Source organism: Sporothrix brasiliensis (assembly GCF_000820605.1).
Source record: "Sporothrix brasiliensis 5110 chromosome Unknown Cont21, whole genome shotgun sequence".
NCBI classification, from domain to species: Eukaryota; Fungi; Ascomycota; class Sordariomycetes; order Ophiostomatales; family Ophiostomataceae; genus Sporothrix; species Sporothrix brasiliensis.
In genome coordinates, this window is record NW_024467140.1 from 1,962,666 (window position 1) to 1,979,862 (window position 17,197).

General features: G+C 55.1%; 8 protein-coding genes across 8 annotated transcripts; 4 read left to right on the forward strand and 4 right to left on the reverse strand.

Moving 5' to 3' along the window:
- Positions 1-540: 540 nt before the first annotated feature.
- Positions 541-1,641, forward strand: SPBR_05119 (uncharacterized protein; the record flags this gene model as incomplete). The annotated part of the gene is made up of 1 exon (XM_040763396.1): positions 541-1,641. The coding sequence occupies one exon, from the start codon at positions 541-543 to the stop codon at positions 1,639-1,641; it is 1,101 nt and encodes a 366-aa protein (XP_040615599.1).
- Positions 1,642-2,799: 1,158 nt separating this feature from the next.
- SPBR_05139 (uncharacterized protein) lies at positions 2,800-3,858 on the forward strand (the record flags this gene model as incomplete). Its single annotated transcript, XM_040763416.1, has 1 exon — positions 2,800-3,858. The coding sequence occupies one exon, from the start codon at positions 2,800-2,802 to the stop codon at positions 3,856-3,858; it is 1,059 nt and encodes a 352-aa protein (XP_040615600.1).
- An 88-nt stretch (positions 3,859-3,946) lies between these two features.
- On the reverse strand, positions 3,947-5,626 carry SPBR_04901 (diphthamide biosynthesis protein 2; the record flags this gene model as incomplete). The annotated part of the gene is made up of 1 exon (XM_040763178.1): positions 3,947-5,626. One exon carries the CDS (start codon positions 5,624-5,626, stop codon positions 3,947-3,949), a length of 1,680 nt encoding a protein of 559 aa, XP_040615601.1.
- A 527-nt stretch (positions 5,627-6,153) lies between these two features.
- On the reverse strand, positions 6,154-8,280 carry SPBR_04759 (major facilitator superfamily transporter monocarboxylate; the record flags this gene model as incomplete). Its single annotated transcript, XM_040763036.1, has 1 exon — positions 6,154-8,280. The coding sequence occupies one exon, from the start codon at positions 8,278-8,280 to the stop codon at positions 6,154-6,156; it is 2,127 nt and encodes a 708-aa protein (XP_040615602.1).
- A 1,558-nt stretch (positions 8,281-9,838) lies between these two features.
- On the reverse strand, positions 9,839-10,385 carry SPBR_05359 (complex 1 protein (LYR family) protein; the record flags this gene model as incomplete). The annotated part of the gene is made up of 4 exons (XM_040763636.1): positions 9,839-9,892; positions 9,975-10,031; positions 10,103-10,267; positions 10,338-10,385. The coding sequence occupies 4 exons, from the start codon at positions 10,383-10,385 to the stop codon at positions 9,839-9,841; spliced, it is 324 nt and encodes a 107-aa protein (XP_040615603.1).
- A 1,112-nt stretch (positions 10,386-11,497) lies between these two features.
- SPBR_05306 (uncharacterized protein) lies at positions 11,498-12,178 on the forward strand (the record flags this gene model as incomplete). The annotated part of the gene is made up of 3 exons (XM_040763583.1): positions 11,498-11,544; positions 11,658-11,715; positions 11,792-12,178. The coding sequence occupies 3 exons, from the start codon at positions 11,498-11,500 to the stop codon at positions 12,176-12,178; spliced, it is 492 nt and encodes a 163-aa protein (XP_040615604.1).
- Positions 12,179-12,448: 270 nt separating this feature from the next.
- Positions 12,449-13,636, reverse strand: SPBR_05070 (uncharacterized protein; the record flags this gene model as incomplete). Its single annotated transcript, XM_040763347.1, has 2 exons — positions 12,449-13,063; positions 13,118-13,636. The coding sequence occupies 2 exons, from the start codon at positions 13,634-13,636 to the stop codon at positions 12,449-12,451; spliced, it is 1,134 nt and encodes a 377-aa protein (XP_040615605.1).
- A 1,454-nt stretch (positions 13,637-15,090) lies between these two features.
- SPBR_04978 (translation initiation factor 3 subunit M) lies at positions 15,091-16,545 on the forward strand (the record flags this gene model as incomplete). Its single annotated transcript, XM_040763255.1, has 2 exons — positions 15,091-15,671; positions 15,753-16,545. 2 exons carry the CDS (start codon positions 15,091-15,093, stop codon positions 16,543-16,545), a joined length of 1,374 nt encoding a protein of 457 aa, XP_040615606.1.
- Between the last annotated feature and the right edge of the window lie 652 nt (positions 16,546-17,197).

The window sequence follows — 17,197 nt, forward strand, 5'->3', positions numbered from 1 at the left end:
CAGAAAACAGGTTCGAAAAAGAAGTACCGTAGAATATATCTTACAGCAGGACGACAGAGTACCTGCGTCGATAAATACGTTGAAAGATTGGCGTCGCAGCTGCCTGGGGCGTCGTGGTAGCTGTAAGCCCACCACTAATTCGTACAGACTGACTAATTGAGGGAATTGTACGCTAAAATATGTCGCACTGTATTTTTACGGTGGAAACTTCACTAAATAAGTAACTATGCGTTAGAAGAGCGGGTAACTTCCTAGGCCTCAGTGAAATGTACCGTGCGCCACTTTCTGACTCACACGTTAAACCCACAGACAGAGGGTGCTCCGTCTTTGTTAACCAATCGTCACAATTGTTGGGCCGCACCTGTTTTGCTGCCTGACCATTGTCCTTCAACCAACTCGCTCTTGCATCGCTGTTTCCATCATTCTTCCTGACATCTCTCCTTAGGTTCTTCTTTTGACATTCATCCCCCTTTCCTCTTTCTCAAGTTTCCCACCAGCACTTCTCTTCACCGATCGACCCCTTCCGTGATACCCTTTAAAATGACGACCCTTGAGGGACCATACCTCCCTTTCGATGAATACAGACGCTATCGCACGACCCAGGATGAACAAATTGCCGCCGAATTCCGCTCGGTCCACGAGCGCATTGATGGCGTCGACAGCAAACTAGAAGCATTCAAGGAAGAAACGAGGGCCGAATTCGCAGCACTTCGACAGGCCGCGGCGGAGCAACAGCGCTTAACTGCACGGTTGCGTAACCAGCTGCTGAGCAACCCGACGCTCGCTATCGAGCCCATCGCTATCTTTGACGAGACTCGTGGTGTGGTGCAGCCGGATATGAACCTCTTCCCACGACACGCCAAAGAATTCTACGCGCTCCGCAACCCACAAGACGGGCGCCAGCATGCCAAGCTTTCATACCTTGTCTCATTTTACGACGTAGCCTTGCCGGAGGCGATGGGGCCGTCGTCTTCTGACGAGGATTCGTCAGGTAATGAAGAAAGCCAGTCTTCGAGCGAAGCAACGGGCGGCGGCGACGACGACGACGACAACGACGTCGACAACATCTTCAAGGACCGGAATTATCTCGCTGTGCACATGCTAGAGACGATTCTCGGCCTGTCGGAAGACAACTTCATAACGTTCATGGAGCGAGCCGAAAAACGGGCAGCACGGGCGGCGGCGTCCGCAATAAAACGGGCGCAAGATACACTGCCTCTCGGAGCACCTACACGCACCCGACCATTTGTACAAGCGTCGCAGCCCTACCTTTTGGCTACCACCAGTTCCCAAGCACTCCGGCCGCAGCTCATACCGCCGTTGACGGTCAGCCAAATCATGGACGGTTATGCAAATGAGAAGTCTCCAAACCCCGACAGCCAGGACGGCAATCGTTCTAATGCCAAGTTAAGCTGGAGGATCGGGTCACCGCCGGGTCTCCAACAGACATCGGAGGGAGCGGCGGGTAGTCGTAGTAGCCACGGCGGTGGTTCACAACCGTCCCAGCTGCTATCCCGGCCCAAGCAGCCGTCGATCCCAGACGGGCAGAAAGAGGGCACTCCGTCAGAGCCTGGCGACTCGGGCAGCCCGACAAACCCGCATTCCAAGACGCCAAGCTCGTCCCGTTACCGGAAGAAATAGTCGACGCCCGATTATGTTATAACGTGGCGTAATACCAGGCTCCCGTAAAGGGGTTTTACGTGTAACACTGGAGTAGACTTAAAACGGGTTGTAAGACAGCGATATGACTTAATAGTGTTATCGGCGGATTAGTTGTTGGGTCGGTGACGACTAGCGAATATCCCTTTGTTATACTTTTGTTTTTGAGAATATGATCCTTTTGGCGGCTCTTTTTGTTGAGAAAACAAGACATAAATGGGCTTTTTAAGCGTGACAGTGGTGATAATTGTCGTGGTGTCAAAGAGTTGGCTCTGCTTTAGTTCGGTCATGTCCTTCGATTTTTTTTATATCTATGATTAATGAGAATATAAAAGCCTCGATATATAACAACGTGGTGAAAATGGTGTGCCTTTATTTGAAACAGGGCATCGCTTTTGTTTCCTCATCTTACTCGTTTATTTTCGTCTCTCAACCGGCACGCTGCCAACGTCATTGAATTTCCTTAATTCAGATGATTATTTCTAAGATTTTCAATGCCCAATTCCCACCGAAAAGAGGCACACAGATTCCATATCTCGATATGGTCTCGTCGAAGGGACTCGTAGCCTAATAAGTGTCCCAGCCGTTGAATAAACCAATAAAGTATTGAAGGATTGTGATTTCAACCTGTTACTTCATTCCTTCATTTTCGTCTCACCGCGGCTGAATCGCTTCCCCCACATTCGCGAGATTCGCCCGAATAAAACAACATATGCCAGCCAGTCGGCTGAAAGACGAGTATATTTTCCCAACTCGACGAGGTTAAGCTTGTTCGTCTCGGCTTATATGTCTCGGCAGTGGAAGAAAAGACAAAGTAAACTATGACGGTTTCAAGGTCAACTAGACTGCTGGCCAGGAACGACTACGGTATTTTTATGAACTGACTCCATCTTTCACAAGAATGCACGCCTTGGCAAAAGGCAGACTACAGCCGTGTATGTATTATGCGTGGGCAATATATATGCCAACAAAAGTATAAGCGAGCCCAGGAACCGGTGCCGAATCGCCGGTCACGCTCGCGGCAATGCCAACTCTTGTCTTTCCTGTTTTCCTCTTATATTGGCCTGTACCCCGTAGACAAAATATGAGGCACAATGGACAAGAAACACCAGGCCATCAACGCACAGTGCTGCCCCAAAAATGTCGTCTAAGCTCATCTTGCTCGCCGCGATGGCGGCAGGGCTGGTCTGCGCCCAAACGCCGTCTCCCTCGTCCCGGCCATACAAGCCGATCGTGCTCGAGAGCTCCGGAGGCTTCGCCGTCGGTGGCACCGTGCTGACAAACCCACAGCGGGCCAATTCCACGCTCTCCTGCGACCACGGCTACCTCGAGTACTTCCTGCCCTGGACCCGCCGCGCCACCAGCATCGTAATGTGGCACAGCTCCAGCACGCAGGTCTGGCAAAACCGCTGGGACGGCGGCGAGGGCTACAAGGACATGTTCTTGCGCCGCGACTACCCCGTGTACCTGTGGGACGGCCCCCGCGTCGGCCGGGCCAACTATGGCTGCGAAACGACCACGTACCGCCCCGGGTACCGCGACCAGGGCAACTTTGTGGCGTGGAACTTTGGCCCGTCGTACCCCAACTGGTACAACGACACGCAATTCCCGCGGGACGATCCAGAAGCATGGAATCAGGCCGTGCGCGCGCGCTATGACGAGATGGACACCGAGTCCAATGTGTACCTACAGGCGAATGCAGCAGCCGTAGCGGCGGACTCGGGACGGGCAGGTCACGATATTGTGTACCTGACCAACTCGGCCGGCGGGCTGCGCGCGCTCGTGACGGCGACGATTGCCAACGGCACCAACATCCGCGGCATTGTGGCATACGAGTGCATCGGCAGCATCTTTCCCAACGACACGGAGGTGCTGACCACGCTGGGCATCACGCCCAGCCCGGGTGGCTTCGGGCCGTTTGTCGTGCCGGTCGACGAGTTCCGCAAGCTGGCGAAGCTCACGGCGGTGCAGTTTGTGTGGGGCGACCACCGCGAGGTGACATGGCCCTCCGTCCAGCAGTCGCAGCAGATGGCCGACCTGATCAACAGCTACGGCGGCAATGCGGAGGTGCTGATGCTCGGCCGGGACGTCGGGCTTCACGGAAGTTCGCACATTGCCTTTGCCGACATGGACAACGACAAGGTGGCCGCGATGCTGGACGACTATCTGGCGCGAAACAAGCTCGACAGCTATGCCTGACAGGTGGGGAAGGGGCGTGTGTATATAAAACTAGTTGTATGAGGAGGCCGACAGATAAAGGAAGTCGAAAATGTATGTCGTTCGCTGCTTATGTCCGCGGCTGTGCCTCTTCGCCAACAGTGTAGCCTCGTGCAATGCCGCTGCGGCCTTCTTCGACAGCCGTGCTCGCCACAACGTCCTCGTCGTCAAACTCGGTGCCGAGGCCCTGCCAAGTACGCTGCGACCGAAGGAATTCTGCGCCGGGGCTGGCAACACCGTTGATTGTCGCGAGTTCTCCGGCCTTGGAGCGAAGCGCCAGTGCACCGCCATTGGGGTTCTGGGACGAGCTTGCTATGGTACTTCGGTCTCCGTTTGCGACACTCTTGGCGTTGGGACCCCGGTTGCGCATAGGCCGGCTTGTCGTAATCAGCCGGCCGGTACGTAGGTCGAATTGCGGCACCTCGGAGTCTTCCTCGTCGGAAACGGCCCCGTTCCCCGCAGTCGTGTCGGTTGGTGCAGCTGCGTCAGCCGCTGGTTCGCCGTTGGTCTCGTCCTCTGGTACGGTCGTCAGCGCCTCCAGGCCGCCCCACCACTTGTGGCCCCATATGCGCTCATCGTCACTCATCAGTGCCATCTCCAGCTCAAAGGGCGTCACCACAGGCTGGTAGAAACCGGCATCGTCCTCAACCAGACTGCTCTCCCAGCAGCCGACAACGACCCAGCCCTCAATCTCGGCAAAGTTCGCCAGCTTGACGGGGTTGAGCTTGCCGACAACAATGAGGTAGCTCTTTTTCCCAGCGTCGGCAATGCGCTTGCGGATGGCGTCAACAGCCTTTAGGTAGTTGTTGACCGAGAGCGTGTTGACAAGGATGCCAATGACGCCCGCCGTCGCCATTGTCAGCACCTTGGCGTAGCGGCGGCCGAGCAAGCCCATGGTCCGGGGCGCCAGGAGGGATCCGGCGGCCGAGTTGTCGGTATCGGTGGTCGCGTAAATGTAAAAGGTCTTGACGCGGGCGGCAAGGGCCAGAAGCAGCGATGTCGGCGGCTGTGCAATGTGAAAGACTGCGTACTCGTGCAGATCAACGTCCTCGTCTTTGACCTCGGCACCGTCCTCGGCTCCAACAATCGTCCGATTCGGAATGCTGCCCAACGGACGGTGCACCACCTTGGTGGCCAGCACGTTCTTGTAACCTAGGCTGCGCAGCCGATCGGCTACAGGCGCCACATGGTCTTGGTAGGTCACGTCGGCCATAATGACCACGTTTTGTGTCCTTTCACTGTCGTCACCTTCTTGAGGGGCACCCAGCTCCTTGGCAAACGACTGCACGACGGCGTCCTCGTCCAGCGCGTGCTGCGTAAAGACATAGATGACCGGTAGCCGCGACGTCGGCGACAGGCACGAGCGGCCGTAGTGCACAACCACGTCGGCATCGGCATGCTCGGCCGCCACCTCGTCGACACAGCAGGCACTGTATGACGTGTCCGCCAGAATGTACACCTTCTCGCTGGCCGCGACGCCGCTTTCGATCTCGACGGCCGTCGCCGTCAGCTCCTCGCGCAGCAGCTTCACAACTCGTGGACTGTCGCCCAGCATGGCATCCGGAAACTGCAGCGCTACACACTTTCGGTTCCCGGCACGGATCTCCCGGGCCGTCCGAGCAACCTCGTAGACCGCACGCAGCTCGTCATCGCTGCGGCGTGGCGTCTCTTCGACCGAAACAGGCTCGACCTGGTCGAAAAGGTTCTCGGCCGGAGTCGACAGCACGGGGGCTGCTTTAAGCTCGGCCATTATTTGTGTAGTCGTTGATGTTGTTTGATGTTTTGGGAAGAAAATATCAGCACCTGTCCATATTTGTTTGTTTGGTGGCGGCTTTAATGCTTTGTCTAACGTCAGCTCTTTTTTCTTTTTTCTTTCTTTTTTTTTTTTCTTATGTCACTGTCACGGTAGCGGGGCACTAAACTTTAGTCATGAATCCCGCTGAAAGTAGCTGGTGGACAGCATTCACAGCCGCTAATTGGCCGTCCTTTAGTGGACTGCGAGCGTGTCAGGCAGGAAACTGAACTCATTGCCTCTTACTTTGTAGTGGCTTTTTTCATGTGTTTTATGTCAGTCTTATAATTTTAATATTTATCTAACATTAATCTCCCTATCTTCTTCTTATAGGTCCAAAGTACATATATCCAATCTATATTTAACAACAGTCGACACGAACGCCTCGCACCTTCCGTGACCATAAGTTGCGTTATTGGTTCCTGCCTCAAAGAGCCACGGATATGTCTTTCCTCTAATGTTTAATAATCCGTCACAAGAAGCTCTTAAAATTTGGACTTGGGACTCCAGCCGACAGCCATGATGCGCGCCGTCATGTAGCACACCAGCGCCACCATGTACGACACGCCTGAAAAGATAATCAGGGCCATCCAACGGTTGTCCGAGATGCCGTCGCCCAGGATCGCACCGCCAATGGGCACACTGCTCAGCGTGCCAAAGCTAGCCACCATCATGGCCGTCGAGTAGAAGCGCCCGTACTGGCTCGGGTCGCACAGCTGGCCCAGGCACACAGCAATCAGGCCCAGGTTGCTGCCACTGGCAAAGCCAAAGAGCACGGCAAAGGTGATCAACGTCGCGCGCGAATTGGCCGCCGGCAGCCAGAGGCCCAAGACAACAGCGGACGACAGGCCAATGGTGACGATGATGATGTTAAAGCGGCCGAACTTGTCGGCCAGCAGACCCGGTACGAAGCGGCCAAGAACGGAGCCGGCGTTGAGAAAAGCGAGCAGCGTGTACGCCTGGTCGGTGTTTTCCCGGTGGGCGGTGGCGTACGACACAATAAAGGTCAGCGGCACAAAGATGCCCCACTCCATGAAGAAGATGCCCAGGGTGGCGGCGGCATAGCTGCGGTCGCGGAAGATGGTCAAGTCGGGCCACACAGACGGAACCGTGTGGCGACGGCTGGCACGGGTGGCAGTGCTGGTGACACGGCTCAGGCCACTGCGTCCGGAAACGCCCGTGCGCACAGACGTCGCTGTGCCGTCATTTGCGGCCGACGCGTCGACGACCGAGACGTCGGGAATGGCTTCGGGCGCAGCGCCGTCCTCGGGCTCGCAGTCGTTGACACCGGGCAAGGGCAGGCGCGTGCGCAGCCACAGGTTGGCCGGGACCGAGAGGCCGAGCAGGATGAAGCCGAGGATGCGCGTGCTCCAAGCAAAGCCGACGCGGGGCAGAAGCTGCTGCAGCAGGATCGGGAAGACGATGCCGCCGATGCCGCCGGCCGTGGAGGCGACGCCCGTGGCGAGGCCGCGGCGCACATTGAAAAAGTGCGCAATGCAGGCATACGCGGGCGTGTTGAGCAGGGCGCCGCCGAGGCCGCCGAGCACGGAGTAGCAGAGCAGGATCTGGTAGTACTCCTCGCACAGCCCCAGCAGCATGGTGCTGGCAACCACCAAGACGCTGCCAAAGGCGACAAGGTAGCGCGGGCCATAGCGATCAAAGACGGGGCCGACCTGGATCCCAATGAAGAAGACAATGAACAGGTACAGGCTGAAGACCCAGCCAATCTCCGAAGCCGTGTAGTCGGCCAGCTGGTGGGTGGAGAACCACGATTCGAAGACGGCGGCCGTGTTGATGATTCCAAAGACGGACAGCATGGCACAGAATGAGCCAGCAACGACGAGCCAGGCCTGAACGCCACCCTCGGGGAAGGTGATGTGCGGCGGCGTATGATCAGCTGTGCGGGAGACCGGCGACGAAGACGAGGGCGACGCCGACGACGAAGAACGGGGAGAAGGGTACGACAATGGAGTCCGGTTGGCAGCCGTCGCGCCGGCCTGCTCCATCTCGGGAGTGGCATCAACGTTGCCGGTGCGCACAAGCCGGAGGGGCTCGGGCTTGCTGACGCCTGTGGTTTGACCAACCTCGGCCATCGATCCGACTATGGACACAGACGACGCCGAAGCTGACGACGGCGAGCTGGCGGGGACGGCCGTGGCGGTGACAGAATGGCGTCCCCGCTTGCTTGCAAACTTGGCAGCGCCGGCCATGAGGCTCTCTTTGTTGTTGTCGCTGTCGTCATAACCACCGTTGTTTTTCTCGGCGACCTTTTCGGAGGTGTTTGCACCCGGACCGGCACCTCCAATAGTCGAACCTGTGCCAAAGCTGGACCAGGGGTCCGGGAGGTACGCGTGGTGGTGGCCGCTGGCTATGCCACTGCTGCCAAGCGTGAAGCACTCAAGAGAGGCAGCGTTGTTGCGGCTGCCTTCCCGGCCTGGCGTCGTAGGCGCCGCGCCGGACGGAGAGGCCGCGCCGGATCGGTTGTTGGACGCAGTGGCAGTTGTGGGACGCACCTCGGACGTAGGCGATGCACTCGTGGTGTTGTTGTTGCCGGCGATGGTCGTCGGTTGGTAGTTTAAGCAGCTGTCCTCTGCATTGAGGTGCGCAGTCATTCGCAATTGTGATTGCACAATAAAAGGGGGAAATAGGTTTGGTATAATATTATCAAGATAGGGTTTATCTGGTATCTGGGATATTTCGTTTTTGTTTTTGTTTTCTTGTCTTTTTTCCTTTTTGTTTCTAGATTCCTTGCTGTCTAGCCATAGGTATATCTAACGTCTGTTTTGCTGTTTTGAATAATCCCAGTCCGAATAGTATGATCACAAAGTCAAAAAAGCAAAAGAAATTTTTCGACAACGCAAAAACAAAACACAAGAATACGAAAGGCGAAATCAACCAACGAATTTTTTTTTCCGGGTTGCCAGCCAGTTTAAGTACACTTGCGGCGACGGTGCTCTTGGCTCTGTGGAGAAGAGGAGCAGAGGCGGCGGCAATCCACGGCGCAGGGTGCCGTCGATTTAGTCTATTCTATGCTCTTGCCTAGTCCACTCCGCCATTTAACAAAGCACGCGAGGCGAAGACTGAAGCCAGAGGACGCTAGTAACAAGGTACATATATCCGATGCAACGTCGGAGGGCGCCTTAGATCCGGCTTCGCCAACTGTGACTGTCGTCCAGATGGTTCGTTTCCGTAAGTGTTCTTCAGTCATTCACACCGCTCGATGGGCAGATCCATTTCTTATCCGATGCATGTGCTGTCATCTAGAGATGACGCTGCGCTTGTACTTTGGATATTTATGCACTTTTTCTTATCGGGCATTACTGAATTTTTACATTTTGTTACTTTTGAATTTTATGTTTTCTTCCATGATTTCTTTCATTTCGAACTGTATGATCTGTAACAGTTGAATGAGATCAGTAGCCATCGAGCCAGAGCCGATGACGTCTTCAGTGCTGTAAATGATCGAAGAGAGAGTGGCACTTTGCCAGTTGGCTCGCAGAATGGCGTAGAAGGACGCAAGTCGGATAGTCTATTCGCTGGTTCGAGGCGTGATGGATGCCAAGGCTGCATGAGCTTCGGCCGGCTCCGGTGCAAGACGCTGCCAAAAATACAGCCACATGCGGCCGATCTAACCAAAATGCTTCAGTCCAACACATGCCATGCACAAATATCCAGGCAGAAGCTATAATCCCTGTCGGATTCTATTTTTCAAAAAGTGTTAGAGCACAGTGTTTGGACACTTGGTATACGGATAGGAAAGGTTGTCGTTTCTAGAGTGGCAAGTGGGAAATGAGATTCGTCAAGTATGCTATAAAATCAAAACCACCGGAGAGAAGATGCTTATTCTCAACTCCCCAGTTTGTGACGCCACCCGTTTCCAGGGCACCGGCGCGATCGTCCCCATTTTGTGTTTGTATTTTTCTCCCGCCCAAAGCCAAACTCCAGCCCAACAATATGCGCTTACCAGCTTCCTCGTCAAAGTATCGTATCGTACATCCTACCTTCGGTTCCACGCCCATTCGCTTTTTATGTTTAAAATAATGCGTAGAATTAACATAGACCAAGCCTTTTTCTGTCCTGCGTCTTCCGCGGAGAGAGTCGGGGTATATCTAGGGTGTTTGTTGTCGTTCGTCTCGTCGTCATAACCAGTGCTGTCGAGATATGCCACATTCATTCCGGTCCCCGCTCCCGGATCAGGCCGCCGTGCTCGCCTTTTTGCCGGCCCTAAAATAACGATCAGTATTCGTATTACAATCTGGGCGTCTTTCCGCCGATTAGTCTGTTTGAAGACGGGTGATTCTCTTACCGTCGTCTCCACCACCAACCGGTCCGTCTGATAGTACTGGCCCATTGTTGATTGGCGCTGTGCCGTTAGCATGTATTCTGGTGTTTCTCACTGTTTCCCTTCTCGCCGTCTCTGTGTCATCCACTGACCTTCATCATCTGCAGGTCCTTCAGGCCCTGTTGGACAAGGAGCTGGACGCGGCGCGGGTCCGTCTCGGCCTTGTGGTCGCGAAAGGCATCGCGGGTGCGGCGCAGAGCGTATTCGCGGAAATTGTAGGCCGGGAACTGCTGCGCCTGGCGAAGGAGCTGGCGATACTGAAGAAGAGCGTTAGCAGGCTGTTCCGGGTGGAACATGAGCCCGGGGGCAAAGAGAGTCCCAACATACCAGGGACAGAACCTGTAGGCTCTCAGCAGTTGCGGGCGCGAGAGACATAGTTATGATATAAAGGGGGCGATGAGGTCGGAGAGAGCGGACGGTTGAGAGTCGAGAGTCGGCAACAGGTTGTGTGATTTTGATATCGCCCGAAATCGGCAGCAAGAGAGCTCGGAGGGTACGAGTAGGATCGTCGGACGATGACGCAGATGAAAGACACCCGATATGAACAGGAAGAAAGGTGACCGAGAGCTGTCAGAACCGGGCAAAGGAGAATAAAGAAACGAGCGTCGCTGTTTCGGGCGTTGATTTTGGATGGTGAACAAAATGTTCGGCGTTTAGTTGTAATATTTTCTTCCGCTGCTTGCGGTAGGTTTTGGGGCGCTTTTGAGTGGCGGGGGCGGAATTGTGTCGCTGGCAATACCCGCTGTAGACGGCTGCCACGGCCCCACTAGAACGACGAAAGAAACGCAGTTGAGCACTGTAAGAAAAGCGGACTTTACTCCATTGGAAGCTTGACTTTCAAACGTGACGTATCTCCGAGCTACGCTTGGGACCGAAGATTCACGATTCCCCTCATTGCTGTTGGAGGCATAGCAATCGTAATACATTGGATCACGTACTGATTTATTCATTATTTTATGGACATTTTTACAGAACTCCCCTCATTCCACATCTACCAATTGGCCATGATTCACGCTCAATGTAAAAGCTCACGTTTGATTCATTTGACGGGCGGTCACATGACCACCTGAAGCAGGGGTGATCTGATTGGCTAGATGCTGCGACGGCTGTCAATCGCGACTTTTCTTCTTTGCCGAGACTGCTAAACAGCTCTCGCACCCGGCAGCTTTATGACGACCTATGATCCGACTACGTACCAGGAACGCACCACCTGTTATTTGTACGTACGGCGCCACACACCTGCATCTACAGACCATCCAATTGGGCCGACCCCAATTCCATCTCGAACCGAAGCGCATCCCGCTAACCAGAAATTTCCAGGAGAACGCGGCCAACGAAAAAGTCGCTCTCTGTACTTTGCGCCCCGAAACCCGCCGATCGACCGAGATCTTGCAGACAACAGGACTGGGACTTTGCCAGCGTTGTCATTGTCTCTCTGCTGCCCTCTCTCTCTTCCTCCTTCCAACATACTCTCCCAATCCGACACAATGGGCTCCAGCGCTTCGAAGCCGAACACGCCTCACGTGTGGAAAGGGTACGAGCTTCCCAGGGAATGCTACGCAATGCGCTCTCGCTGCCACTCGGGTCGCTGCCAGACCTCTCGCTTATGTCGTTCTTCCACGGCTGACTCTTCTTCCGTTCCAACAGCTCCAGCGCCCCGGCCATCTCCCAAGACATGATCGACAGCTTGCAGTCAAGTACAGAGGTGAGAACAGAACATTGCACTCGTATACTTTCATCACTCTTACTCTTACTAACAGTCGCCATTCTCCCATCCCCAGACCGACGTGACGCGTGCCCAGACTCTCGAGCTCCATATCCAGGCCCGCGTGACCGACGAGCTGCGCCGTCTGCAGGCCGAACAGCTGGCCAAGCTCAAGGGCCTCGAGCAGGCCATTGACGACGAGACCGCTGCGTCCACCCCCAGCGACTCGACAACATCTGCCTCGGTCAGCAAAGAGATTGCCGGCCTGCGGGCGCGTCTGGAGGCGCGGCAGCGCGACGTGGCCCGCCCGCTGCCAGAGCCCGTGGAAGCGGCGCGCAGCGAGGTGATCCGGTGTCTGCGGGAGCACGACCGGCGGCCGCTGGATTGCTACCGCGAGGTGGCGGCGTTCAAGGAAGAGGTGCGGAAGCTGGAGGCGACGTGGGTGGACCGTGTTGTGTCGTAGGGGCTGTGTCGGGTACAGCAGGAACCGACGATAAGGCCGGTCGGCATGTAGTCGTTGCGCCGTGGCATCCATTGGTAGCCATCGTTTTGGAAGGAGGGAGAATAAACAAAGCATAGAATGGGCGAAGGGCCTGTGGGACGTGTCATAATACATAGCTGTACGATATATATCCCGAGCCTTTTGCAGGTGTACATATAGAAATAATCATTGGTATTCGTAATTTCTTTTTTTTTTTCATTTTTTTTTTTTTTCACTTGACCTTTGCTCTGCTCAAGTTAGGACGGTGCTATCATAGGAGTCCTCTCCTAATGAGTCTTCCGTACCGTCTGTTTGCCCGTCTGTTTGCGCCGATTCTGCCTCCTGCTCTTTCAGGGCAGCCTGTCGCCGCAGTCCTTCTTCCTTTTTGCGTAGCCGCCGTGTCTCTGCGTCTTCCCAGTTCTCATCCCTCTTTTTTAATGCCGCCGTTCCTGTCCTCGCGGCCAACTCTTCTCTTTCCTCTTTCTGAATTGCCTCCACCAAAGCGGCCTGGAACCGCTCCGTCCGTGTCCGGTTGACCGCAAACCGCTCGTCGGCCACGCGTGCCAGCCGGGCTAAATAATTCGGCGTCACAATGCAGTGAGCAGATTCAGATTTCTCGTGTGTTGCCTTGTCGGATCGACAAATACCAATTACCGAGGCCAATGCCAGGCCCATGGACCTCACAGCGACAATGGGCATCGACGGGTTGTCGTCCTCCTCCTCGCCGGCTCCGACAGGACTCTTCCCTGCCAGTGGAAGAGGTTGTGGGACAATGCTGACGGCGCCGCTCTCACGGAACCCTGCTGCCGATGCGCAGCGTAGGAGCAGCTGGGCATGCTCAAGAGAAGCCGTTAAGACATGGAGGATCTGAGACAAGATTAGAATTGGCTCTACATTGAGCGATCCGAAGGCTGAACGTACCATTGGCTCAAACTTGAAGTGCACAAGACGCTCCTCATCCTGCCCAACATCGTCCTGGACAGTGTTTTCGTCTACCCGTACTGCTGCCTCATTTATCTCCAGCCCAAATACGTTGGCCCAGTCCGTGCCGCTGTAGTTGCTGTGTTGTGGTGGGCTTGTGCTGTCTGCAGCGACGCCATTCACCAACGGATCGTGCGAGACAAACAGCCACTTGCCTCCGCCGCCCTTTCCGCCCGCTGACGCGATTGTGGATGCCGGCGCCGTCGTGGCTGGTGCCGTTCGCTCATCCACAGGTAGTGCTGCTCCCTTCCGGCCCTCAAGAAAAACAGCCACGCGGCCGGCACAACTACTCGTCGTTACAAAACCGTCCAGCTTATTAATCTCATCGATCAATGGCCGAATACCCTCATCAATGGCTCCCTTAGGCGATGCATCGGTGTAGTCGTCGTCGGGCCGTCCGAGGAGCTCGAGGATGGCAGCCTTGCGCGTAGTGAAACGCGCCGGGCAAGGAGGAAGCATGGCCGCTGCCTTTTTGTGAAAGATGGTCAATATGGATTTTAAGGTTGTGAAATTTTGAGAGCTTGGATAATGTTTTGCGGCGAGTAGTTTGAGATATTGGACATGAAATTCTCAATAATACAATCACGTGATTAGGTAGTGAAAGTGAAGATGTCTTGCCCGTCAACGTGTTTGAATAAATAAGACAATTCAGTCTGCAAAATAGGCTGTTCATGTAATAAACGATAATACATATCTGTGAACCCGGGTGTGAATCATTGCGAGGTATTACATGTCATCATATCACCAATGGCTGGAAAACAAAATTGAAGTCCGCTCTCCAAGTAGCAACATCAAAACCGCTACTTATCAGACATGTTTTGCTTATGCATCTATTTATGCCGAAACGAAACATAATGCATTCTACTTTTGTGATTGCTCTGAAGGCCGTCAGAGAACCTTTCTTTTATAACAGTGAGATATAAGGTTGTGTTGTCTCAGGCCTAATGCCAATGGTCCTGTCCAGGTTGATGGCACAGTCCCAGTCCAGCGACGAGTAGCAAAGAGACAATAAATAGAAATAGCTACAAAACACCCTGGGCTCGTCTCGCTTCAAACTGGCTGTTTCTTTGAATATTATCGAAGTCGTCGTATTGCGTCTCAAGAACAAATAAAGAGCACATGACATATCACGCGTCAACTACAGCTCCTGGCTGCAGGAGGGGCAGGAACCCCCCACCAAGGCTTCTGGGTTGGAAAATTCGAATTCTGCCACTCGAAGGCCCTGACCGCCTCTGCCAACCAGCGCCAGAACACGCCAAAATACAGGAATAGGGCACACGTGACAGCCCACAGCAAGCCATACCAACAACAATGTGTGTGTTTTCTAGCAAAATAAAGTGGAGGGGTATTGTGCGGGCGAATAGGACGGCCGGACTGGCAAAAAAATCACCACAGGGGAGGGAAAATTCACATTGAACCACCACCCAAAACGTTGAGCCCCGTTGTCCCCGTCCACCACCCCGTCGCCAACGATACACCAGCAGCGCTACGACTGCATTCTTTTCCACGCTATTCGCCGTTTTTACCACCCTTTCGACATACCCCCATCGTCCATGTCTTCGCCGTCTACAGATCTGTAGGAGAGAGAAGCACGTCGCGCCCGACAACGGATCCAAGATAACGCCAGTGACGGAGATCTCTTTGGGCTCGAAATCGAATCGCAAGCCGTCTCCCTGAACAGTACGCCCCGGATCGAAATTGTAAACGGTATCGTCCGTTTACCGTGGGTACACGACGAACCTTCTGAGCCCACCTCGCCAGTGCCGCCCACAAACGGTTTCCACCACCTTCAGCCGTCACCGTCACCGTCCCCCTGGTCATCGCCAGCACCGGTGCCTCTACCCTCGCCGGTACCCTCGCCATATCAGCCGACGTTGCACTCCCCCTCACCCCTACGTTTGCCGTCGCCCAGTATGGCTGCCCCGACTACAACTTCGGCTCCCGCCACCCCGATCCGCCCGCGCCTCGTCTTCGTCGACGGCACGTTCGGCGAGCTCGTCCAGGAGCTGGCCGACTACCTGCAGATCAGCGAGTCCATTGCTGCGCTCGTCGCCAAGAACAAGAACGAGGAGGCCCTCGCGGCCGTCGTCGAGGCGTCGAGCGCGCTCAACGCGGCGCCTGAGAAGGACTTCACCGGCACCTACAACCTGCTGATCCACCTCGCCATCAACGAGTCCAAGGACCCTAGCCCGTACCTGCGCACGATCTGCCAGAACCTCAGCAAGCCCGTGACCGGCTCGCCCGTCAACGGCGTGGGCCTGGCCCTCAACGCCCTGCAGGCCGTCTTCAACCTGCTGGCGCCCAACAACGCCTTGCGCTACAATGTCTTCATGACCATCCTGCGCTTTGTGCGCACGCACGGCCTGTACGACAACATCCGGTCGACGCTGCCGCAGCTGCCCTCGTGGCTGGTGGACTGGGACGTCAGCGAGGAGGCGCAGCGCAAGCTGTATCTGGAGATTGTGGCCTTTGCCGCTGAGCAAGGCGAGGCTGAGTATGTTGTCCCCTCCGCCATTCCTTCCGCACGGTGTTCATGTACCTGGCTGTTTCGAATATGCAAAGCTGACAAAACTAGGGAATCCTACCAGCACCTGCTCAAGGTGCTGCGGACATTTGACGCCTCGGACGACAGCGAGGTCAAGTCGGAGGAGGCCGAGCAGCTGTCTGTGCGCGCCGTCCGCACCGCCCTGGTGTCCAACACGCACTACGACTTTCAGGATCTGCGCGCGCTCCCCACCGTGCAGGCGCTGGCCGACTCCGACAAGAACGCCGTCTACGCGCAGCTGCTCGACATCTTCGCCGAGCAGGACCTCGAGGACTACCACGACTTTTGCGAGGAGCACGAGGGCTGGGTGGAGGCGCAGAACCTGGACGGCGACAAGCTGCAGCGCAAGATGCGCCTCCTGACGTTTACGAGCTTGGCGGCCAGCACGCAGAGCCGCCAGATCGAGTACGCCCGCATCGCCAAGGCGCTGCAGGTGCCTGTCGAGGACGTCGAGGTGTGGGCCATTGACGTGATCCGTGCCGGGCTCGTCGAGGGCAAGCTGTCGCAGCAGCAGCAGGTGTTCTTGGTGCACCGCACCACGTACCGCGTGTTTGGCGAGAAGCAGTGGCGCGAGCTGGGCACGCGCATTGACCAGTGGCGCGGCAGCCTGAGCAGCGTCCTGACGGTGCTGCGGCGGCAGCAGGCCGAGGTCGAAGCGGCCAAGGAGCGCGAGGCCCAGGAGCTGGAGCGCAAGCTGGCCAACGCCAACCTCGAGGGCGGCAGCAGCCACCAGGGCGGTGGTGGTCGTGGCCGTGGCGGCGCACGGCAGTACAACAACCGCCAGCAACAACAACGCCCGCCGCGCAACGACAACGACGACTAACAAATTACAACAAAAAAGGTGTTTTAAGGAATAATATTGTCTTCTCGTCTATTTTTTCTAATTTTCTTTTGTTGTCGTCAGTGACGTCCGATTCGTGTCCTGTGTTGCTATGTCTTTGTGCGTTCATGGTTTATTCATAATTTTGCGTTTCTTGTTGTTTCTTTCCACCTCTCTATCTTCTCGTATTCGCTCCGTCTTTTTCAGTCTTTTCCCGAGATAGAAAAAAGTATGGTCTTTTGTTCGTGCATTAAAAGGAGAAAGGGGGCATAAGCTGCGCGGCCGCGGAAGAACAGGACATGGAAACGAACGGTTTTTACCAGTATGAGTTGATACATGTTTATGACGGCACATGTTTTATTGCATGGTCTACGGGTCAACCAAAAAGGGGAAGGGGGTCTTGATAAAAATCTACAACAATAGAAACAAAGGTTATTAAAAATTGATAAAACAAATGAAATATGTAAGAATATGGGAACAGTGCTGGACCTGATATCCGCTTCAGTCCGTCTACCCCGATACGTATGCCTTCTTTCTAGTTTTTCTTTTTCTTTTGCAATACCGCCCAAGCAAAATAATCAAATTGGAAAGGGAATGTAGGAATCTAAAGAATAGGGGAATGCCCGCCCGCATGGCACACCGCTCTTTGCGGGCG